This window comes from Pinus tabuliformis, chromosome 5_2, assembly GCF_031772625.1.
Source record: "Pinus tabuliformis cultivar Carrire ecotype Pingquan chromosome 5_2, CPIR1, whole genome shotgun sequence".
In the NCBI taxonomy this organism is placed as follows: domain Eukaryota; kingdom Viridiplantae; phylum Streptophyta; class Pinopsida; order Pinales; family Pinaceae; genus Pinus; species Pinus tabuliformis.
Window position 1 is genome coordinate 469,649,335 of NC_142306.1, and position 26,646 is coordinate 469,675,980.

Genomic DNA, 26,646 nt, shown 5'->3' on the forward strand with positions numbered 1-26,646 from the left:
TTTACATATGTCTATAGATTTTTTAGGACATCTACATCATACATCTCATGAAAAGTACAAAAGTGTGTCTACAGAAATCCAACCAAGACCAAAAATGAATCAGAGATGCAACTACAATATATCGAGAAAACGAAAAGACATTGAGCTTGACTGGGAGGACATCAAAGGAGGGCCATAAAGCAACTCGGGCACATGACAAAAAGAACTAAGAAAACATAGAGAACCAAACCGAGCTAGATTGCGAAGGAGCCCAACTCACAAACAGATCAATCAAGCAGAAATTAAAAAAATAGCAGTCCAAGAAGGAGAGTAACCCCACGCTTGGAAGGGCATCCTCCTGTAGATTTTGCTCATGATACACATGAAGAAAGGAGATTTTGAGGAAATATGAAAGAATAGACATGATATGATCCATCCAATGGTGAAGGAGAGGGACCTCAATAGAGTTCCTCCCCTGAACCCAATAAATGACAGTTTGGAATCCCTAAAAATCTTGATCTTATCAATTGCAAGCCAAAACGCACACTGGAGCACCCCCCACAGAGCTACAACCTCAACTCGACAATTTGTCCCCCAGCTTCCGTGCTAGTAGAAATGATGTGCACGTGTAGGACAAATCTTGATAAAAGCTCCACATTTGCACAAACCTCTTGTCGAGGCCCCATCAAACAAGCTAATAGGAAAGGATTCCCCCATCTCCTTGAAAGATAGGTGTGCAGGGAAGACCTTGGGACCCAAGGGACGATCTCAAGGAAGTGTCCAACTATTTTGAGACTCGTAGAAGCAAATTCTGGGGTCTTGTTTTCAAATATAGAGGCATTTCTGGAATGCCATATACCCCAAAATACATAAAAAAGGATCGCTATGGGCGATCTCTATCTCGTGGACCAGTACCGGAGGTTCCTTTCAAAATTAAGCTTTAGCATATCAGAAACTAATTCCCAAATGGAAATGGTGAAAGGGCAAGCCAAGAACATGTGCACACAATCTTCGAAGGAAAAACCACACAGATAACATCTACCCAGACCTTGGTATCCCCTTCTCATCAAATTATCCCAAGTGAGGATGTGATTGTAGAGGGTCAACGAAGTATAGAATTTGGTTTTAAAGGAGTGTCCCACTTCCACATGGACGCAATCCAATCAACAAAAGGGCTTGGCTAGGACATTCTAGAAATATAAGAATATAATTCTTTAACAGAGATATTTACGTTGGCAGTGACTTGTTTGAAAGAGAAATCCCTACCTTGCACAACTTATGCCCATAAGACTCCCATTCAAAATTAAAATCTGCAGAAAGAATTTGGTTTTAAAGGAGTGTCCCACTTCCACATGGACGCAATCCAATCAACAAAAGGGTTTGGCTAGGACATTCTAGAAATATAAGAATATAATTCTTTAACAGAGATATTTACGTTGGCAGTGACTTGTTTGAAAGAGAAATTCCTACCTTGCACAACTTGTGCCCATAAGACTCCCATGCAAAATTAAAATCTGCAGAAATTCTAATCTCTCACAAGTGTGGTTAATGTTGAAAATGCAACAAGAAAATCCTAATTTAATTCTTCCTTGAATTAAATTAGGAATTAAATTGTAATTCCACATCTCATGAAAACTTATAATAGTTAACTAAGTTAATTTAACTTAGTTGGCTCAATTAATTCGAGTTGAGGGTCTAACTAGAGTCATGTAGAGTGTCTCCTAGCCTTGGTTGAGTTTATTTTGAGTTGTAATTATTTAATTCAGTTTAACTGAGTTAAATTCAGTTAAACTAATTCCAGCTGATGCTAGAATTAGTAGGAGATCCAGTAGTGAGGTGTAACTAGCAATAGTGAGGTGTAGCCAACGTTTTTCAACCTATAAACTGAAGATTCACTCATAATTAAGTCATGCATGTTAGATCAGAAAAAGACAAAGTTGAGATTGGAGTTCAGGGATAGTGTACTATCAGTTGTATAATCATGTGAATTGTATAGATGTGCATGCAATAAGAGGAAGGCATATGACGATTGCGCACAATTCATATTTGTGGAATTTCCCAATTAAATATGGACTAATTCCCAAGGAAATTGCACAAGGAAATAAGAGCTTGGCAAGTAGCATACTAAGTATTGGCTTGAGCTTGAGCAAAGAATTGCAATCTTCTCATATTTTATGATTAATGAAATATATAGATAGAAAGGACTTTTAGTTGTGGCTTTCCCTAGAAAAATTTTTTGTTATGTGTGATTGAATTCTTTCTCTTTTATGCTTTGTGATTTCATTGATCGTTTATTGTTTTCGTTGATGAGTAGATTAGATTCAAGCCAATTGTTTTAGCATATTACAAGATGTAGTTTGAATCTACAAGGAATTTCTACATGGTACAGAGCTGAAATCACTACAAAAGAGAAGAATACAAGTTTGTCTTTTGTAAGAGAAATTGAATTTTCAGTATCATACTTCAGAGCCAATAGGATGTTGTTCTATGAATTGAGACTTGAATATGCTCTTGAGGGTAGTTCAAACTATATTGTGTGGAAGGACATGATGGAGGCAGTGTTAGAAGACAACAAGCTTAAGGAATTCATAGACAAAGATATTCCTAAACCAATTGATGCTTAGGATCTGGCAGAGTGGAGAAAGTGTGTGGCAAAGGCAAGAAGGATTATCTTAGAAGGAGTTTGAGATCATATTGTCTCGAACATCCATGGTAAGGAAACTATATTTGCAATGTGGAAGACTTGGCATACCTATTTCAAAACAACAGTGACCACATGAGAAGGGTGAACCAATACCGAAGTACTTGACCAAGTTCACCCAATGTCAGGATGAGCTTGAAAGTTTTAGTGTTACGAATGTTGAAGAAGACCTGGTGAGCCTAGCACTTATAGCCTATAGGCCTTCACAAGAGCTGGCACAACTACCAGGACTCAATTAATGGGAGGGAGAAGCTACCAGAGTGGGAGCGATTGTGGTCCAACTTGGTGCAAGAAGAGATTCAACGAAACACCAGAGATGGATCCTCATCCAAGCATGATGATGAGAAGAATTGTGCCTTAGCTGGAAAGGCAAAGAAAGGGAAGGGGAAGTCATCCCATTCCAAATCATATTCCAATCAGGGCATCAAGAAGAAGGACATGTTGAAGATTAAATTTTTTCACTGTCACGAGCTGGGACACTATGCCACAAAGTGTTCGAATAGGAAGGTCGGTAAGAAGCCCTCAAGAGGAGCGACAGGTGAAGCTATTGCTTCACAATTTGAGCTGGATTTCACCCTCATCACTTGCATGGTGACATCGGTGATGGGTAGTGTGTGGTACCTGGATAGTGGAGCCTCATTCCATATGACCGAAAACAAAGAGTTCTTCAGTGACTTGGAGGAGAAGGACCTCCAGATGCACATCGAGATGGGAGATGATGGGAGGTATAGCATGACCGACATCGGTACTGTTACCTTTTAGAGGGAGTTTGGTTCTCCTCTCACATTAAAAGATGTCATGTATGTTTCAAGTTTGAAGAAGAATTTGGGTTTAGTTTCCATGTTGGAATACTATGGCTACGATGTGATATTTAGAAAGGGAAAGGCTTTCCTTCATCACATAGCCTAAGGACAGGTGAAGCAGATCGAGGTTTAGGTGAAGAACCTCTACAAATTGGATGTAGAAGATTGCGCTGCTTTGAGCACAAAAGTAGAGAAGGTGCAAAGTCGAGACATTAGTGAGTTGTGGCATAGAACATTGGGTCACTTGCACCACAGAGCTTTGAAGATCATGTAGCAAATTTATAAAGGACTTCACAAGGGTACACTAGAGCAAAGAGACACATGCAAAGGGTGTACCTTAGGGAAGTACATCAAAGATTCCTTTCATGATAAAGACACTCGAGCACAAGTGATCCTTGATAGAGTTCACTCAGATGTGTGTGGACCATTCTTGATAGAATCCATGGCCAAGCACAGGTATTATGTAATATTTGTTAATGATTTTTTTCGTAAGTGCTGGATTTTCTTCATGCAGAAGAAAGATCATAAGTTCGCTAAAATTTGTGAATTTAAAGCACTTGTCGAGAAATATACTAACAGGAAATTTAAATCTCTCAGAAGCGATAACGATGGAGAATCCACAACATAATGAGGTGGCTGAAAGGAAGAACATAAGTATTGTGGGAGTTGCACGGGCGATGTTACATGATCAGGGCCTATCGTTGCACTTGTGGGATGAAACATGCAACACAACTGTTTATTTGTAGAACATAAGCCCTCATCGAATTCTCAGGATGAGTACACCAGAAGAAGTTTTTTCAGGTAAGAAAACAAATGTGGCACATTTCAGGATCTTTGGTTCATCAGTGTACTGCCATGTTACCAAGGATGCACAGAAAAAGCTAAATCCAACAACTGAGTTGGGAATATTTGTGGGGTACACTGATACACCTCACAAATATTGGGTGTACCTAGCATCCAAGACGATGACAGTGGTTCATAGAGATGTGAAGTTCGATGAAGAGAAGGCCATGAGATGTTCCCTTGAGAGGGATCTTCAATTACATGTAGATGAGGAGATTTTAGCTCTAGAGGAACCTCAGGATGATGTGGAACAACCACATGTAGAGGCGCAAAGATTGGAAGCACCCACTCATGCAGAGACTTACGGAGATGGAAGGAAGTGCATCAGAGAGGCTAACAGATTGATGCATGATTCTAGAGAGAATGTGGGAGAACCCACATCACAACGTAGATAGAGGAGGTCACCAGATCGGTACACTGGCTACATGGCTTTGATGAGCGAGAGTGTAGAGGTTGCGCCATCCTCATTAGAGGAAGAAGTGCAACAACTAGTATGGGTTGATGCCATGGTTGAGTATGACTCCATTATCAAAAATAGTGTTTGGGAAGTGATCCCAAGACCAACAAACAAGTCAGTGGTGAGTTCCAGATGACTTTACAAGGTAAAGCAAGCAGCATATGGGAGTGTGGAGAAACACAAGGTCAGATTTGTGGCTAGAGGACTCTCTCAGGAGGAGGGAATTGATTACAATGATACCTTTTCTCCAATAGCAAGGTACTCTTCAATAAGATCTATTCTAACATTGTCAGCGCAGATGGGATGGAAGATACATCATATGGATGTGAAGATGGTGTTCCTCAACAGTATGATTGAGGAAGAGGTGTATATTGAGCAACCTAAAGGATTTGAGACCTTCAACCGAGATTCGCATGTGTGCAGACTCAAGTGAGCGTTGTATGGATTAAAACAAACATCTCATGCTTGGTACACCAGGATTGACAGTTATTTCACCAAGTTAGGCTTCACCAAAAGTGAAGTAGATGCGAACCTTTACCATATTGTGGTTGAAGGTAAATTGTTGATTATAGTATTATATGTCGATGATTTGATTCTAACATGTGATGAGAAGTTGATAAAATCTTGCAAGGGAATTTGAGATGAATGGCCTGGGGCTCATGCATTACTTTCTTGGTATGGAAGTATGCCAAGGAGATGAGGAACTGTTTGTCTCTCAAAAAAGTATGCCAACGAGATACTGAAGGAGTTCCACATGGAGAGCAACAAATCCATGGAGACTCCTCTAGCAGGTAATTGGAGGAAGGAAGATGCTACTTTAGGTGAAGTGGTGGATGCCACTATTTATAGATGATTTGTGGGTTCACTTATGTATTTGGTGAACACATGACCGAACATGTGTTTTGCAATTAACCAACTTAGTCAAGCTATAGTTAAGCCAACCAAACTCTATTGGAAGGAAGCTAAACATGTGTTGAGATACCTCAAAGGCACCACTCAGTTTGGTCTTTGGTACATACAGACAGAGGGAGTGAAGCTTCAAGGCTTCACATATGCAGATGGGCAGGTTGTTCATCCCACAGAAAGAGCACATCAGGAGAAATCTTCAGTATTGGGTCAACAACAGTTTCTTGGTACAACATGAAGTAGAGATAAGTTGCACTTAGTTGAGAAAAAACAGAGTACATGGATGCTAGTCAAGCAACTTGTGAGGCTATCTAGATGAGGAAGATCCTTGTTGGGTTATTTGGTCTGTAGATGGATCCTACAGTGATTTACTATGACAATAAGAGTTGTATCTAACTCTCTGAGAATCCAATTTTTCATGATCTTTCCAAGCATATCGACATCTAGTATCACCATCTATGAGATTATGTGCAGAGGAGAATCATGTTGCTGGAGTACATTCCTACAAAGGAGCATGATACAGATATTTTGACAAAGGCATTGTCAAGATGAAAATTCAAGTTTCACAGAGGCAGGATCGAGGTAGCAAATAATCCCTTTCTTATTGAGAGAGAGTGTTGAAAATCCTAATTTAATTTTGTCCTTGAATTAAATTGTAATTCCACATCTCATGACAACTGGTAATAGTTAACTAAGTTAATTTGACTTAGTTGGCTCAGTTAATTCGAGTTCAGGGTCTAACTAGAGTCATGTAGAGTGTCTCCTACTTTTTAGGATCTCTGGTTGAGTTTATTTTGAGTTGTAATTATTTAATTCATTTTAACTGAGTTAAAGTCAGTTAAACTAGTTCCAACTGATGGAGGAATTAGTGGGAGATCCAGTGGTGGGGTGTAACCAACAGTGATCAACTAGTAAATTGAAGATTCACTCATAATTAACTCATGCATGTCAGATCAGAGAAAGACCTAGTTGAGATTGGAGTTAAGGGGCAATGTACTATCAGTTGTATAATCATGTGAATTTTACAGGTGGTGCATGCAATTAGAGGAAGGCATATGAGGATTGCGCAATTCATATTTGTGGAATTTCCCAATTAAATATGGGCTAATTCCCAAGGAAAATGCATAAGGAAATAGGCGCTTGGTAGACAACAGAATTGGCTAAGTATTGGTTTGAGCTTGTCTAAGAAGCAATGAGATAGATTGAGATAGTGCAGAGGTTGCTCGAGCTTGAGCAAAGCATTTTGATCTACTCATATTTTCTGAGTAATGTAATATACAGATAGCAGGGGTTTTTAGTTGTGGCTTTCCCTAGGAAATTATTGTGTTATGTGTGCTTGAATTCTTTCTCTATTATGTTTCGTGATTTCATTGATCGTTTATTGTTTTTGCTGATGAGTACAGTAGGTTCAAGTCAATTGTTTTAGCATGTTACAATCTGCAGTTTGAATCTACAAGGAATTTCTACAACCAAGAAGTAGGGGAGTGTGGAAAGGGGACTTGATCACACAAATTAACTAAATTGTGGATAACCAGTGGATGTAATGAAAGGATGATTTGAGGGGAGAGGATATGATCGCCATTCAAACCCTTAATCACATCCAATCCAGTGAGAATTTTTTGCCATTGCCAACTTGCCAATGCAAGTTTCCACAAAGCCAATCCTTGGATGACATGAGATTACTCCAGATGTAGGATTGTCTTCTTTTAGTTGGAGCTCCAATAGCAACCCATTCCTCCAATCGGTGTTGTAGATACTTCCCTTGAATGATCTTGTGCTAGATGCCACGAATGTTAAAAGCCCTCCACATATTTCTAAAAAAATTGGCCAGATTAAAGCGTTTGGTATTCCTCAATCCCCAATCGCCCAAATCTGTAGGTCTGGAAAGAGAATCAAGCCTAATTAGATGATATTTCCTGGTGTTTTCAACTCTGGAACATAGGAACTTTGCAGTGATGGCATTGATTTTTTGGGAGATTGATGAGGGAAGAAGAAATAAATGCATCCAAAACATTGAAATCCCTTGTAGGACTGATTTAATCATAATCACTCTGCCCCCTAGAGTGAGTCATTTGTGGTCCTAAAGGTAAAGTTTTTTCTCAAATTTATTGATCAGCCAACTCCAATCCGGGATCCCATAATTACATGGCTTTAGAAAACAGTCCAAGTATTTAAAGCCAACAGAGAGAGCAATGAATTTTATCCCAAAAAAGGACGCAATTTGCTGAATTGTCTGAGTCCTTTTTATCCGATATAATTTCTGATTTGTCTTTATTGAGAATGAGGCCAAAAGCCCTGCCAAATTTAGTGAGAATCTGATAGAAAGCTTCCCATTCTGAAATCTTAGCTGCTCCAAAGCAGAGGACTTGGATATACTATTTTCTTCTGTGTTGATATGATATAATTAAAATAGAAAAATTTGAGAAAAAATGGTACATAAATTATAACCAATGAAGTCAGTACATCACAAAAAATAGGGTTACTATTTTCAATTTTACAAAATTGTTAACACATAACTATGACTTAGATATACTATTTTATTTGTTGATCTGCATAATTAAAAGAAGAGTGTCTATGAACTTTATCATTGAGTTTTGTATCTAATAAATGTTAAGAAGTTGGTCGTAAGGTTATGAATGGATTTGGCTCCATCAGGAAACCACAATTTAGCAAAGCCAATTATATCCATTGGAATTTGAGAAGTGCATTATGCCATGAAAAATGACTAAGTTCATTAAGAATAACAAGTTTATGTGACTCCTTCAAGTTGATCAAGTGCATTTCCTATGTGGTAATAATAAATCTGTTGAGTCTCTGACTCTCTGTATAAGCCCATGTCACAGAAGTCAACCTTACGTAAAATCAATGGATCTCCACTCACAGAAGTCAACCTTATGTAACATCAATGGATCTGAGTGGAGATAATAACTAGAGTGCTGTGGCTTATTCAATGAGAAATAGCTGTCTCTGCAGCAGAAAATTTCATAATCTTGGGTTGCAAGTTTACAAAGGGAAATTCAGAATCCAAAATGATAGCAAGTGGAGAAGATGCAGAAGGCGAGCAATCCCCATAACCTTATAACCTAAGCGATTCCCCATAAATTTATAACCTTTGGTATAGGTTGGAGCTCCAACTTATGTATTGAGATCAACAATTAACCTGTGTACAAGGGAAATGGATGGCCTTTAGTATGATGGTGGTTTTCAATAAGGAACATGATGTATGTAATAAGAATCACACCTTCTAAAAAGCACGAGTGTTGAAAAATAAACCAAAGGTTCAAGTGAATCCTATAATTTTTTTGGTGGTGTTTTTGAAAAATATCCTTATATTCTGCACCTTCTGCACCTTGACAGTAGTGGGTGACACAAACTTTATAGTTGGTAACGAAAAAAACAAAAAAATCTTCGGAGAAAAAAAATAGCTACAGCCTACAACATCTAGAAAACTTGTAGTTTCTGTTCTTGTGTTTGTATGCACCAGTATGCAAGTGAACCAAGTAATCTCTCTGCATCATTCAACCCATATTCCATTTGTATTTACAATCAATCATGCAGCTAGTTCTTTTACTCACGTTCCTTAACTTCTGTCAGATTCATTTGCATGACCTCTATTAATTGATACACTGATTCATTGATACATTGATTCCCAACCCTGTTCTGCTATTTCAAAAGAGTAATATTACACATACATAATATCTTTGTCTGCAGGTGAACCACTGAAATAAAATACAACCAACTGAAAGTTGTTACCACCCGAACTTCCTGTGGCCGATTGCCTTTCCAATTTTGCAGCCCAAGTAAGGATTGATTGAATGTGGGTTCAAGCTTCACACTTTCATTTGAATTGAAAGTAAATTTAAATCCACATGCATAGCTGTGGCAATTATAATGAAGGGTATTGTTGAGGTGAATAAGAGATTTTGATTTTGATTTGTTCGGTTGAGAGTTCAAAACTGTAGACACCCACATGCTTACCATGCCTTGGGAGATTTGCATCAGCAGAAGATAGACACAGAGGGATGGTTGACTGGAAGTTCTCTCAAATTGCAACAAAGATTCCCTCCTCAACGTTGCTGCTTTGCTGCTTTCAGGCCTTAGTGTTGTTATTATTGTTGATTAGATGCGTCCTTTGATACTGGAGAAAATGGTGTGATCTGAGAGGAGGTGGAAGGATTTCCATTCGACCCAAAGGAGGGGGGCCGAGGTCCAGCAGTCCCTCCATAACTAGTACCGCCTGGGTCATACTAGGTCTTAGAGATGGGTCCTTCATAAGGCACCAGAGCCCGAGGTTCATCCCATTTCTTGCCTCCTTTTCACCAATTTCATCTCTCAGACGAGGATCAACAAACTCCATGACACTCTTGGTTCTCATACCATGGACAGTTTCATGGAGACAATAATAGTCTGAATATGGCGTATCAATGCATCTGGAGCCTGTCAACATCTCCAGCAGAACCACTCCAAAACTATACGCATTTGCGGCTTCCTCATCCTCTTGCCCCGTCCTCTTTACCCAATTATTGCTGCCATTCGACCGAGAATCCGGCTTTGTGAAATCTGCAGGTCTGGCTGATCCAAATCCAGAGAGCTTGGCAGTGAATCTTTCATCTAAAAGAATGCTGTTTGCGTTAATTTTTACATTAAGAACTCTGCTCCTGCAATCCCGGTGAAGATAGGCCAGACCTCTGGCCAGTCCCAGGCCAATCCTTCTTCTCATGATCCAGGTTAAAAAATGGCTTTGATGGCCTGGTTCGCCTCCTGTACTAAAAAGCCTTTTGTCCAGGGAATCCATGGCCATGTAATCGTAGACTAGCAGATATTTTGAAATCCCAACGCAAACCCCTCGCAGATGAATGATATTGGGATGGTGAAGATGAGATAGCACAGTTACCTCGTTGCAAAAATTCTCAGAATTGGCCTTCTCGATGAGCTTAACAGCTACATGGGTTCTGTCAGGAAGGATGGCTTTCCATACCGGACATGAACCAGAGAAGCTGGCAATTCTCATACTAAAACCTGAAGTAGCGCTATGAAGCTCTTCGTATGAATACTTTTTAATATATGCAGGCAGGCTAACCAAAGATTTTATGTCAATACCTCGTGGTCTGAACAGGAATCGATCACCGAATGATCTCCGAGCTGTTGCAAAAGCTGTTATATCTATGTTTCCTGTTCCATGTGCATGAAGACTACTGAAAGACTCTGGAAAATCTCCATCCAGGGCTCTGATAATAAGCCCTTCTTCTTCACTGGTTACCCTCTCATCTGCAGAGAATGCCATGTTTCCTTCGAAGCATTTCTCAATCTGTTTTCTGTCAAATTCTGTGCAAACAGACCAGAATGAATCGCATTTCTGAGGGTCAGGGATTCTCATGACAACCAATTTCATATACCTAAGAAATTGCGAGACTTCATGAATGTGAGGTCGACCTGCAGGATCAGTGTCCCAACATTTACTGATATAATCAGCCAGCATGAAGGGACAGGACGAAGGCCAAACAGGCCTGCGTCCCTGCTTTATAATCTCACACACCTCGCTGTTTCCAAAGCCAAATTCCTCAAAGGGCTGCTTGCCAGTGAGAATCTGATAGCAAATCATCCCAAAGCTGTAGACATCTGCTTTGCACGTTACGCTCTTCAAAGTCCCTCCATAAACTTCGGGTGCCATCCATGGCCAAGACTCTACCACAAGGCCCTCGTTACTAAGCTTCAATCCAGCCATCCCCATGTTCAAAATCTTGACCCTACAATGCCCTTCATCTCTGAAATCCTTTATACTACTCGGCTCTATTAGCACATTTAGAGGTCTAAGATCGAGATGCATTTTTCTCTGGCCGTGTAAATACTCTATCCCTCTGGATATCTGCAACATGATATCAATACGAACATGGAGTGGAATATGCAAGCGTGATCTAGAGTCCTGCAGTAGTCTAACCAGATTCGAGCTCACCATCTCTGTAACAAGATAGTACCGATCAGCACCATGCAGGCTTACTCCAATAACCTGCACAAGAAATGGGCTCTGCAGCCTTGCTAAATCCATGGCTTCTTTCTGAACAAATTCACGACCGATGATCTCCTTCAAACCCACCTTGATTCCCAGCCATGACCCCTCACAGATTTGACCACTTAGACTCACATTATTTTTTCGCTTCAAGTCCCGGGGATCAACCTCCAACAACTTGGGGAAACCCAATTCTGCGAGCTTTCCTGCCAACAACTTGGCCATGCGAGCCTTGTTTTCTTGTTCTTGATTCAGTGTGAACTTAATATTCCTTCTCAGGGTGGTTTTCTTCTCATATTCGGCCCAAATCTCCTGCAACAAGCTCACCAGTTGCTTTCTGTCGACGTACTCTTCATGAATTCGTAATGGGCTATTCATCTCTCCAATGAATTCTCCCATTCTTCTGCAACAAACATCATCATAGGCCCCATGATTCCCAGCCAGGACGATGCTCAGTTCCAGCCCCACAATGGAGCAGAGAAGATCGTGCATGTGAACGGCATGAGCTTCCCCTGAGGCTGCCAATGTTAGAGCTCTCTTCCACCAGTCCGGACCAGAACAGGCATGCAAATAAGCTTCGGCTTCTTTGATCACGCGGTAGACTTCCTTCCATGCTCGCCTGAGCACAATTTGGGAATAATCCTCCCCATCGATCACAAGGCCTGATTCATTCCCGCACTGAGAAACTCGTTTGACATTAGGACTCTCGCAGCACCTTGTTGCAGTACAGAACTTGGAGAGCTTGGACAGAAATGCACGGCAGAGATTATCGCATTGAGATTCATTAAACCTGGGCTTCTTCCCTTTGTCGAAACGAGCGTCCCTTATGCAGTCCAACACCCGCCTCTGCCACTCCATTTCACTATACTTTGACAGAAACATTTGGGCTAAATTTTACCATACCCATCTCTCTTTCTTACTGGATTTGAACCTGAGCTAACCTTACTCACTTGGTAATGCTGAAACTTCAATGAAATTCCATGACTGCAGTTGCGCTCCAGCCCAATGAGAAGCGATGGGCTGTTAGAACAGGCTTGGGCTTGCGCTGCAACCACAGGGATAATGATTCAATTAAAGCAAATCTCGCTCTTCAGAGCCAATGGCAAATAGGATCTAGTACAGGCCTACAACACGTTCAATTTTTCATGGGTTTTACTCCAGAGCCCCCAAAGTGACACGTTTTAGAAGCTTCGATCCCGCTCCAACCAGAAAAAAGGGGATAGGAGGTATACTGTGGAGGGAACGCGATCCCGATATTTTCTTTTACCACGGGAACGGTTTTGCTCAAGACTGTACACTTTGACAGATCGGCCCCGCAAAGCATCATGCAGCCTTTCCTCTTCTGTGGGTGATGTAATTGCTTTCAGCCGAATACCGGTCAAATGCATTGGGCAAAAAGTTTATATAGGGTTGGAATTTTGTGATAAGCATCCTGGCGTAGTCTCAACACAGAACTTAGGAGGAACTACTTTTAATCGCAAGGTTTAACGCACAATTTATGAGGAACTAAGTTTATTTAGTCTGAACACGGAAATTGGGAGGAACTCGTTTTATTTGCAAGGTTTTAACACAGAATTTAGGATGAACTAAGTTTATTTGCAAGGTTTTGTTGGGCATTACAGGGGTGAAAATATATATATATTTAATAAAAAAAAAATTTAATTGTTTTATTTATGAAGTTTTAAGTAGAAATTGTATAATGTATTGTTATGTTTTTTTTTTTTTTTAATTGGAGCTTTTTAAATATGTATAGTTTAATTTGCAAGGCATTTTAATATATGGTTATACAAACAAATTTTGTTTGGTGTTTATATTAATTTATTAATTTGTGTAATATTAAAGGTCATATCACATTAACATTAAATTGTTTTCAACATGTCAAGTTGAGATTCTTATCATATTAAACTATAATAATTTGTAAATTTGATATCATAAAGATTCATATTATGTCAATGTTAAAATGGTTCCTTGCCTTTCAAAAATGGTTCCTTGCCTTTCACAACAAGGATTTAGATTCATATTATGTCAATGCTAAAATGGTTCCTTGCCTTTCCCAACAAGGTTTTAGATTCATATTATGTCAATGTTAAAATGGTTCCTTGCCTTTCACAATAAGGTTTTAGATTCATATTATGTCAGTGTTAAAATGGTTCCTTGCCTTTCACAACAAGGTTTTTACCACATTGCATTATCTTCGTCAAATCAATAATTTGTCACATCAACGTCATAAAGGTCCTTATTATGACAATGTTAAAATGGTTCCTTTCTCCTCACATCAAAGTCCCTATCATGTTTCACTATCATCTTTGTCATGTCAATTTTACAAATGGTTTCTTTCCTTTCATGTCAAGGTTCTTATCACCTTACATTACCTTGCCTATCACATCAAACCCCTTTGCCTTGTGTCTTGTGTCAAAATGGCATGTTAGAGAGCTTAGTGTAATATGGCGTTGTCTACCGAGGCAGAAAATTTTCTCAGACAACAAAAAATCGCCATAATCAAGTTATTTTTTTCTCAAAAAAATTAATAGTAGGAGTGTTTGAATTCTATTTTTGATGATGGAATTGGATTCAACACCATCAAAAACCCCTAGGGCACCCAAAAACTTGAAACTTGACGACTATAACCCAGATTTCCCAAAAATTTTGTTGGATTTTATGAAAATCTTGTTGAAATTTCCATTGTTTTCTAGGAAAATTTGAAGCCTCGTTAGACTACGCGGTGTAATATGATATGAACAAACCCCTTGCAACATCAAGGTGGCACCATAAGAGGCCAATGTAACATGATAGAGTGACATGACAAGGAAAGTAGTGTAACATGACTAGGAGAGTAAAGTAATTCAATATGATGACATTATAGGGAGCGTAGTGTAACATGATAGGGAGTGTAGTGTAATGTGATAAGGGACATGACAAGGAGGAAAATGTGATATGACAAGTACCTTGACGTGATGAGAAGGAGATATCAATGATGTTGCATTTTCCTGCTTGTCATATCCACGGGGGTTTTACTCAATAAACCTCTAACATAGCGCGTGTGTTCGTGGCATACTAAACAATACCCTTGATTTGACTATATATTGGAAAATACCTCTAAAAATCACTTTATTTAACCCCCTACCAATACGAACCCAATACACCTTCCCAATTTAAAAAGCCCCTAATTTCACTAGATATTGTAGGTATCCATTTTTTCATTAACATTTTTTATACCCCTTTATATTTATATCCTTTTATTTTCATTAACAATGGTAAGCAGATTCTGCACCTAGAAAGAATAACCTAAATACTAGGTAGCTGAAAACTTGAAAGTTTCAATAAAAAAGAGGCAAATATAAGTTGGTTGATTTACAAATACATACTGTGGAAAATTTGAATGGAAAATACATAGATTTGAACTCTCAATTGCATCTATCTTCTATTGAATACTAAAAAAGATACACTACAATAGTTCAAAACAAAACCTCGATAACCAACACAATGACACACCTTTCATCTCGCTTATAGAATAGGAAGATGAGAGAAAGTACAATGAGTATGGACACATGCAAAAGCTTATTTGGTTGGATATTTTCAAATCATAGCCCTAACCTAATCACCTAGTGCACCATAGTTGCATGGTAAGAGTGCCAAGTAAGTGTGTCTCCATTAAAAGATGAACTGGAGCATGCAAGCATGCATCCCTTCCTTCAGATCTGTGTCCTCTACCTAAGATGGGAATTTCTCATGCATAAGTCTTCTAATTTACTAAGGATCTACACTCTCTTAGTAGGAATATATCATGCATTCTAAAAATAACAAAAGAAAAGCTCTAATAATAGAAAATGTCTATAAAAAACTGAAATTGTTAAATTTGAAACAACATCTAAACTGAAATTAATTAAAGGTGTGGCATGCGTGCCTTTAGCATACATGCACCCTCTTCCAAACAACAATATATTTCACTATCTCCTGTGGCATGCATGTGCTTTATACTAAGCAATAGCTGGTATCACTATCTCCTTCACTTTCATTCAACCTATTCATCATTAATGTAAGGAAAGGGTGAAGGTTCCATATATGTTGTCTTCTCTACTGCCCCATCATTGGGAGGATCACTAGCTTAGCAACAGGTAAAAAATATTAACAAACACATTAAACATAGATCATAGAGGTATTAGTAATGTGATGCATGTTTGTTCTAGAGCAAGGCTTCTTGGGAGCGGGAGTGGAAGTGGGAAGCGAGAGTAGAAGCGGGAAGTGGGAGTGGAAGCAGGAGCGAGGAGTGACATTTTCCAAAGCTCCCATGTTGGGAGCAATTTTGGGAGTGAATTTTATATAATATATATATTTTATATATTTTGATGCATATATGTCAAAAAAAGATTCTAGAATGATGAATTTGTGATAAAAAAAACATAAAAACATGGATTAAACCATATAACATCATTCATCCAGTAGTTATAATCTTCATCAACCCAGGCCAACAAATTGCATGTTCTCATTTATATAACACGTAAGGGTGCACATAACAAAAAGGCTTTGGATAACCTCTAGCATAAAAAAAAATCATACTTTAACAAATACCTACATATCACCAAAATCATTGCCTATATTGGGATCTTTGTCATTAATATCACCCTCTAAGCATTAATATAAGATAGAAAAAAACGTAGCATGTCAAGTCAAGATTTTGTTTGAGTGATAGGTATATTTTTAGTAGGGTCATGATAGAGGAGTTTGAAAACCAATGTCACTAACATCAAGATACATAGAGGGTTTGGTTCTCTTGATTAAATATGAGTTTCATACCCTAGTACATGACAAAATCCAATGGAAACATTGCAATCCCCCAAATCTTGAAATCCTTAAAAACTAATAAGTCTGTTGAATTTTGAGTGAGATCTAAACTTCTACTTTCTTCATATGGAATCTAATGAGGTCAGAACTACTCTCAAACATCCTGAGTCATTTCATGGTAATGTTAAAAATTTAAGTTTACCATAGGTTTTTCTTTCTCCCTCCCACTCTCGATACTCCCACAATACTCTTGAACCTCTATTTCTCCAGCCCACTTATTTTTTGCCTTTGCGTGGCCAATGTATTACATAAACAATACCTTATAATACACATATTTCTATACAACATATAAAAACCCTTTATCCCCCTATTATATGCTCAATATATTATTTCATTTTTTCTTCTCTTTTTTATGGCCCAATATGATCGCACGTGATATGGTATTGCTTTGTCAGTGAAGCCCCTGTGGTCATATAATCTTTAGATCAGAGGGAGCATAGAGAAGTTTAATGTGTGATTCATATTGGATCATTATATTTTTTTTCATCCATCTTGTTACTTTTAGAGTGGAAAAATTAGAGCAATCAACTCACAGGACCATTTTTACCAACGAGATGCAGTTTGGGAAATTTAGGTCTAAAACATTCTGAGAGAATTTTGAGGCATCAAACAATTTTTTTAGGGGTAAAACTTTGTCACTTTTGTGTGACACTTTTTTTTCATATTCTACATACAAATATCTTTCCAACAAAGCAAGAATCACCTCAATTAGAGTCTGTGTGCAAAAGATACACCACTTGAGAGTTGACCTTCCTATTTTCACCACCATAATTTGAGAGGATGCCACATCATTCCCCATTATTCATGGAAAATGGGCTAGCCATGTGATTATGATGAACAAGATTCTAGAAGAGTCCATATTATAACTCTACTTAAGAGTTGAGAAAGTCAAACCTAACTACCAGTAGGATATCGGGCTGTGTTATAACTAGGTCACTAGGAGGAAAAAGGGTTCCATATTTTTTGAATGCATTTGTTCTATATATGAGAAAAAATAACCGAGAGGGATACGAGATAGAGCACAGTGAGAGGATGTGTGCATTTTAGTATCCCATGGGCCACAGGCCATACTTCTTTGTGCTCATGACCATTTTCTATTCAGAGAAAAAGAGCAGAGCAACCTCAATTTCTAGATGAGTTTTCTCCCGAAGGGGTTTTTCAGGTTATACCTTGTGTCAAATCATGGTTTGTGAATTTTATTTTTTGTTCTCTATTTTCTACATAATTTTAATTTGCATGCATACACAATTAACAATAATATATAGATCCAAAAATCTAAATAGAAATAAAACCCTAATAGTGTAGATTTTGTATTTTTAAATATAGTTTTATTAGATCTGTTGTAACAACTTGTCCATTGGAATATCCATGACAATTTAGGATCAATGTGACATGAATAAAAAAGGACCATTTGTGGTGTTGACATGATAAGGACCAAGGTGTGATAGGCAGGGATATAACATGAAAATGTATGGTGATATTTGTGATGTTGATATCACAATGTTTGACAACATAGGGAGGCATTGTAACGTGATAGGGACCTTCACATAACAAACAAGGGAATTTAACTCTAACATTAATGTCACAAAGATAACAATATAAGCACCATGCATATTTTTTGCATAAAATCTTCCCTAGAACCTTGATGTGATAAATATGGAAACATAAGCACAATGTAGAATTTCAAGCAAGACTCTGAATGGAGGTTTTTCCATAACAACGATGGTAGTGTAATGACCATGAGATTTTTTTGGGTAGAGCCTTGACAAGTAGGGAAAGGGAAACTATGCACATTTGGAAGGATTTGAGCAAAATAAAGTCTACTTGGAACCTTGATGTCACAAATAGGGAACTATAAGTACCATACAAAGTTTGTGTGCAAAACCTTGGAATCACATAAAATAGGTGGAACTAGGGATACAATTTGAAATGAAATTTTCCCTTCACGAGGCAATTTAGCAGTCAAATACATCCAAAAGAGGGGGAGATCCATTAGCAAACTCTTTTAGAATGAATGATATATTTAATGATGTGACACAACTATCAAATTTGAAGGTTAGAATCAATTTCAAATTCCTACCCTAGACGGAACCATACAAATTTACAAGGCATTGAGCCAAGTATTTCTCACTTATTGGATTAGAAAGGATATCTATGGAACATGTTCCTCAATGTGCGTTATACATTTATTGCAATCACATGTAAGTGGTGCATCACCAAACTTAATTATATTTACTCAATAAAACTTTGCATTTACATTCATGGGGTCTATGTGCCAATGAAAAGGTAAAAGGCCGCTACATCTTATCTTGTGACATATACATGAATGATATCAAAGCTTAAATGTTGATCTATTAATGCAACTAGATTTCCTACCAATACAATATATCACTTTCAATAAATCTATGCTACTTCATTGTTGCAATCAACATCATATATATAGAAAAACTCTTATATTGATAATAATTAACAACCATATATCATGGCAACCATTTTCCATGACTTTCTTTCGAATCCAAAATCATAGTAGTTCTATTTCAATCATATATATAAATATAAATCATTCTCATTTTATATATAGATTATTCTCATTGTTCATTTATGGTTGTTTTATGAGACATATCCCATACAAAACAATCACTACTAAGAAAGATGCAATCCAATGAGATTTGTGATAATGTAAATAGCCTTTTAGAAATGAATGTGAAAGTACATATCTTTGACTTAGATAATAGTTACATTATCATTATTATATGGTACTCATTAATATCAATTCATTTTAATATCAAAAGTTGAGCGAAATAATTGTTTTGAAGGTGAAAATAATTTTTGAAGTACAAAATAAAAAGAGTGTTTTGAAGGTGAAAATAATTTTTGAAGTACAAAATAAAAAGAGAAATTTTCATTTAGATGGTTTTGCTCGACCAAAATTTTTGGTAAATAAAGAAATAAAATGTATCTAAACCAGTTTTAAATTTAAAAATTAAGTTAAAAGAAATTTTAATACATTTTAGTTATTCATAAAAATTAAAAACTTTGTATATAAATAAAATTAAAAACTCTAGCCTGCATAAACTTAGAAATGAATGAAATATTCTTCACTAAAGAAAACTTATAAAAAATTCACACCTTAATTTCAATATTTAACTCTTTTCTTCCATCAATTTTCTTTACAATTTAGTTAAAATTTATTAAAATTAATTTTTTTTTTTCATCAATTTTCTTTATAATTTAGTTAAATTTTATTAGAATTATAAAGTTAAATCATTAAATTTATACAATGATAATATCATAAAAATTTTCCACACCATTGAAGTTATATTTATACATTAAAAAAATGTGATTTAGATAAATAAAAATTACTATCTCAATTTAAAATACAATTTAATATTTGTCTCCCAAAATTCCTTTCTCTTTATTATTTTATGATATATCTTTATTTAATTATTATTTATTATCACTAACTTCACTTAACAAAAACATAGTTTGATACATCATAATAAAATAATAGTCGGACCTACAATGCCCTTGTTAACAACCGTTAGAAAAGAGACAGCGTACTTCAATTACTCTTCATATTAAGATGAGTTTTTTCGCATGTTTTTCTAAATTTATTAACTTCAAAGTTCACAATGCCAATATCCACATTGGTTAATTTTTAACTTTCAGTTAAAGCAATCTTGTAAAAACTTGAGACTTTCACAGTATGATCTCAGCAATAAAAATTACCATCTACATATTTCTTTATAGTCCATTGTTGGCTTATGTTTTTTCCCTCCTCCACTATTTATTATAGTATTGTTTTTTAGATTAATTACATTTTTGAGATTTCATTGAAGTTTTGAATCAATTAATGTAGTTTATTTTTAAGACAACGGTAAAAAAAATCAATCTTCATAAATATTTAAATAACAGATAAACATTTATAACTATTAAAAAATAACAATTAATCGTTAAAAACTAACAATTGAAAAAATTGTTAAAAAATTAATTATATCGTTAAATTTATTAATTTATTTATTTTTTAAATTAAACCTGACAAAAGATTAATATAATATAATAATAAATTAAAGTATGATATTTATTTATTCAATATATTTTTAAAAAATTATTTAAAATTTATTACAAATTTTACAAAATAGAAAAAATATAATTTATAATAGTTTATTTGTTATATGTTTTGGAGTTTTTAAGGTTATATTTTAAGCTGATTTTTTTGGTAAGTTTGGCAAAACCACATCTTTAACATGTCCAATATATCATCACTGGTGGGGAATTGAACCAGTAACTCCACATCAAAGAAGGAGTGCTTTCACAGAGCATCCAATCATCGTCTATCCAAGACGCCACAGACATTTTTAAGTTAAATTTAATGATTAGAATCACAAAAGTATAAACTTTCCACTAGTGACCCAAGAATATATATGGCCTCAAAACATAAAACTATATGATCAAATATGATGCATTTTAGTATTGGCTTTCTTAGGAAGATACAAGCAATATGAAAACAAGTCCCATCACCAACCCTGGCCTAGCTAGTTTTGGTGTTTGGAATCTATTTGCAAGAGGCCCACCCTTGTTCAACTTTTCAATATTATGAATCCATATATGCCCTCAAAACTTAAAACGATATGATCCAATGTAATGCATTTTAGTGTTAGCTTCATGTAGGAAGATACAAGCAATATGAAAGCAAGTCTCATCACCAACTCCAGCCTCTGGAATTTTGGTGTTTGAAATCGATTTGCAAAAGTACAAAGAAGGGTCACCCATACTTTTTTGTAAGAAGATGCAACCAATATGAAAGCAACTCCCATCACCAACTCCAGCCTCTGAAATTTGGGTGTTTGAAATAAATTTACAAAAATACCATCCGTGTTCAAATCTCTGAAAACGTCACCCATACAACCCTATCTGTTGTGAATTACTAACAATATCAATCTCTCCAGTGGAATGTTTCCAAGAATCTTCAAACAACGCGCCCCACGCGTTCCAGTTGGGTGGTCGATGTGAGAAAACGTCAATGCTGCACTGAACACAGCGACTGTCACACTGAAAGTTCCATTATTTAACCTTTCCGCTCTCTGAATTACAAAAAATCTCGACTTTCTAGAATGAATGACACTTATATCTAAATACGCATATTTTACAAACCTTAAAATTACAGTGTCCATGATTTCAAAATATCTATCATGAATACAGTACTTCTGGACTGAGTCACTGGCCCAATTTTCAAAAAATGCTATCATTACACCAGGAATCTGATGCACGCCCAGCACTCATATTTTTAATTAAACATATATTTTTATGGTATGTGAAAGTGTGCACACTCGAATGATTAAAACACAGGAGTCGCAGCAGTGAGCTGCTTCACAACAAGTTCACAGTCATCTTCTAACCATAGCTATCTTATCACCACCTAAAAGCGCTTGTTTTAGGGTTTTCCATGGAGACCCACTTCTACATTTCTTCTAATGGCGTCCGGCCGTACCAGAAAAAATAAATAAAAACGGCCCAAGTCATTAGTGTTCTAGAATAGCAATCCTGAAAAATTGCAACTACAGTAAAAAAAAATGCAAGTACAATCAGCAATTGCAACTACAGTGAAAAAAAAAATTGCAAGTACATTGAACTGTGTAATGGTGTTAAATTTAAGCTGTAAATTCTTAAAAGATTTGACAGATAAGGCGATGTCAAACCATTGAATCAATTATATTTTTTCTTTTTCAAAATATTTTAAAATCTGATGGATCATTTTAACCAAAATTTCTCTAATTTAAAAATCAATTTCTGGTTTCATGCAATAAACGAAAGTTTGAAACTTTGTGAGCCCAAAGTGGTCAATTATGGTCATTGACAATCGCAACCTATGCACGTGAAATAATAAAAAAACGCACCAGTTTCCAAAGGTCATCAATTATATAAATACAATCCAAGTTCTTGGATAGATAAAGCGTTTACAAGAAGACAAAACTGTTCGGTTTTCTGAAGCCTGGGAAACTGTAAGTTTGGAATGAAGCACTAGCACATGCAATAAACACATGATCAGAAATTTGTGTGATAAAGGTACTTACCTGCCTTTACATGGGTTGATACATTGAATGTAAATTCAGAATATTTAAGGTATTGGGTGAATTTATAATCAATTTTACTATATTTATCATTAAATATTTAAATTTACAATTAACTTTTTCTTTAGGTATTTAAATTTTATTATAACACTATGTTTAAATTTGAATTAAATATTTATATAATGATATGTTGATTGTAAATTTTATTTATTTAATAAATATGAAGTTTAAGTTTAGTTGGGAATTAATTTTACTTATTATTATAATTATTGTGTTGTGATAATGATTTTTAGGTACTTTTAGTTTATAGTTTAGTATAATTTATATAAAGTTTAAATTTAGGAAGTGTTAGTTATGCATGCATAAACTAAGATTAATGCATTTATTGTTAGCAGTTTTGAGTCTATTTTATCATGTAGTTTCAAGTTAATAAATAAATAATTTCTAATTACAATGCAACAATTCATATTACGCTCAATCATATCATTATCAAAACTTTACTTCTTATTCCTTTGAGAGCTAGTGTGGTGGTGGTTCATAATGGTGGTTGTAGCCGCTCATATTGTGTTATTGTGTGGTTTCTTCCTCTGTCCATCTATCTTAGTGGTATCATAGTGAGAGTACTTAAGAATGTTGGATTTGATTACGAAGGAGAGTACTTAAGAATGTTGAATTTGATTATGAAAGTGATTTAGCATTTCTTGAAGAGTGGATTGCAAAATCCAAGTATTATGGAGACGAGAATGAGTACGAAGAATCATTATCACTAACCCAGTAAAATGAAGAGCAAATATAAATACAATTATCAAAATTATTGAATCCTAAGATGATATGAAACAACACAGAGATATTGTTGTTTATTTCACACATATCAATAAAAAATTTAATCTACAGTAGATGAGGGACAAGTGGATGTAGAAAAGTAGATGAAGTGCAAGTAGATGTAGAAAAGAAATCAAATAAAGAAAATATGGATATCTTGAAGATGAAGACCAAAATAAGGGTGAATCTACAAAACAAGAAATTATATGTAGAGTATAGAGTTTGGAGCAAAAAGAAAAAAAAAGTGGACTACTTATAGTTGAGAATAACTTACAACAGCCCGCAACCAATTTTTGAAGCCTAGCTGAGACATAGATTAAGAGGGAGTAGCTATCATAATTAAGGGGGGCTGTTGGAGATAATTACTGCTAGCTACTCTTAATCAATTTATAGTTTCCTAGTTTCACTCATTTTACATAAAGTCTAAACTAAAAGTGTTAGTCAGGCATGTATGAACTAAGATTAGCACATCTATCATGCAGTTTTGAACCTATTTAATCATCCAATTTCAAGCAATTAAATAAATCAATTCTAATTATAAAATAGCAATTCATATTGTGTAACTTCCTTCTCTGACTATCTATCATATTGAAAGTTGAAATCTATATTATTAAATGATGAAATTTATAAATAAATTTTACTTTAAAATCTAGATATAAAACTTCATAAACTAAAAACTTAATATAAAAACTCAAAAAAAAAATTACGTTTTCAAAAATTTATTACTCTCAACGGCTTAATAAATCCAAAATTAAAATGAATCCTCAAAGTTCTAAATTTCAGTAACAAAAATTCAATTTAAATTTCAATCAACATAAACTCAAAAATATATGATACCTGGTTGCTGCTCTTGGGCCTTGAGGTAGGTTTTATGGCACCGAATGATGATCAGTGTTTTGGGAAGAGTTGGGAATCGATCATTTTCTTTTCAAGTATTTCAGAGACGTTGTTTCCCAACGCAAAAAGTATTGTGCCATTTCCGTATTCACGAAAATTTTGAAGGCATTCAATGTTGAGGAATTAAAAAAATAATGTTGCGATGGCATAATGTTTTTTAATACCTCATCGTTTTGTGCCTGCAAACTGCGAATCTACCCACGTTCATCATATCTACAAACTGCGAATCTCTCTACGCCTGCAAAGTGCCCCCACTGCTTCTGATTGAATTGACCAACGTTCTTTGCACATGGAAAGCTTTACTTGGCGCCCATAGTGGTCTTGTCTTTTTCTCTTGCTGCCATCAAATCAAGAAGGATTCCAATTCATATTAAAAAATGGTTGAATCAAAATGAATTCTAATAGAGCTCAAATACATTTAACTAAAACATAGGGTCTTTAGCATGTGGTCCAACGGTTAGCGGGAGGTTTGATCTCTACAAGTTTTGTGGTTGAGTAGTGCTGTGTATCTCTGAGAGTTGTTATAGGCAAATATTTTTTTGGGTTGTTCATTGTACCAATTTGCTATTAGATATTCACAAATAATATTTATCTGTGATTTCTAGAAATGGTGATGGTAGATAATTACTTTACATTTCATATTTTAGATTCATTTTTCATTTAACAACCAAAAGGGAAAAAATCTATATAGATGTATCTTAACAACCAAAAAGATTTTTTTTATCAATATAGATCCATCTTAACCACCACAAATTTAGCAAGAGCCTAGAAAGATCAAATCTCTTGAAGTGCAAACCCTTTTATTAGGCAAAAACATAGAAAAATTACATCTCCAAAGATTTCATCCCTCTACTCTTCGCACCATTCAAAAATTAATGGCATCAAAATGTAAAATAATCATATTAAAATGTTATAACAATAAGAATTTATTTTTTCAATTATTATTATTATTATTTTAAACCATGTATAAGATATAACTATTGCCATTGAAATAATTTAGTTAAATTAACCATATATATATATATATTTGTTTGAGCCTCAACTGGTATAGATCTATCTTAACCATTGATCTAGTGAGAGTCAAGAGGATCAAATTTCTTGATGTGCAAATCTTTTTAATAGACAACTTAAAAAAATTACATCTTAAAAATGATATCTCTCTATTTTCTCCATTCAAAATTAACCCTTCATAAAAAACTCAAAATGGCAAGTAATGCTACTTGAAATGTTATAACAATAAAGATTTTATTATTATTGGCATAGATCCATCTTATTTGCTCCCTTCAAAATTAACCCTTCATAAAAAAGTCAAAATGTAAAATAATGATACTTCAAATGTTATACAATAAGAATTTTATTGTTATCAACATAGATCTTAAGTACGGATCTAACATGAGCTAAGAGAATAAATATCTTCACTTGCAAACTTCTGTAGAGTGCAAAATACAATGTGTTATTTTTCATTGTTTAATAAATTGTATCTAAAAAAAGTTAATTTTTTGATGATATATACATAATTTTTTTAAAATGGTATATAACATATATATGATATATACATTATTTTTTATTTAGAACATAATTTTTAATTTTTAATTTTATTTTAAGAGACAAAGCACATCCCCTCACACAGGGCTATCACACCGGGTTGTAAAATGAGCTTCTCACCTGAATTATTATTATTATTTTAAGCCAATATATAAGATGTAAACAATTGACATTGAAATAATTTAAAAAAACTAACCAAATATGTATATTTTTTTTTTATCATAACTAATATTATTTTTTAATTTAAAAAATATTTTATTTTTATTATTTAAAAGATATAATAATTCTTATATTACGGGTGTAGAATAAGTCTCTCTACTCAACCAAAACTTCAAAACTTCCTGTAAAATATCTTTAAATAAATAAAATTTGTATTTATATAGTTTTTACTTTGCCTACAAAATGGCTATATGTGGATAAAGTCTCTATTTGGATAATTTTTGGTCCTGGCGCATATGTTTATATTAATACATTCAAGTGCGGAATGTTTTATTAAAAATAAATAATTTTATTTAAATTCATTTTTTTAGTATTTGGTATAAAATTATTAATTAATTATTAATTTTATATTTTAATTAATTATGAATAATTAATATAATTAAAAATATATTATTTTTTTAAATTGATGATATGTGATGATGTAATTTCAAAAAATAGTTTCCGGAGAAAAGATTGTTATGATATGACTTGGTAGTATAGGAAAATGGAAGGTTATAAAAAATGGTTGTTGGGAGCAAAGATGGTAATGATATTGCTTAGAAAAAGTTTTTGAT

The 26,646-nt window shown here is 35.1% G+C and overlaps 1 protein-coding gene across 1 annotated transcript; it reads right to left on the reverse strand.

The window, feature by feature from the left end:
• Positions 1 to 9,331: 9,331 nt before the first annotated feature.
• On the reverse strand, positions 9,332 to 13,054 carry LOC149159688 (uncharacterized). Its single transcript, XM_089436545.1, has one exon. It carries the CDS (start codon positions 12,576 to 12,578, stop codon positions 9,780 to 9,782), a length of 2,799 nt encoding a protein of 932 aa, XP_089292671.1. The 5' UTR covers positions 12,579 to 13,054; the 3' UTR covers positions 9,332 to 9,779.
• Positions 13,055 to 26,646: the final 13,592 nt, after the last annotated feature.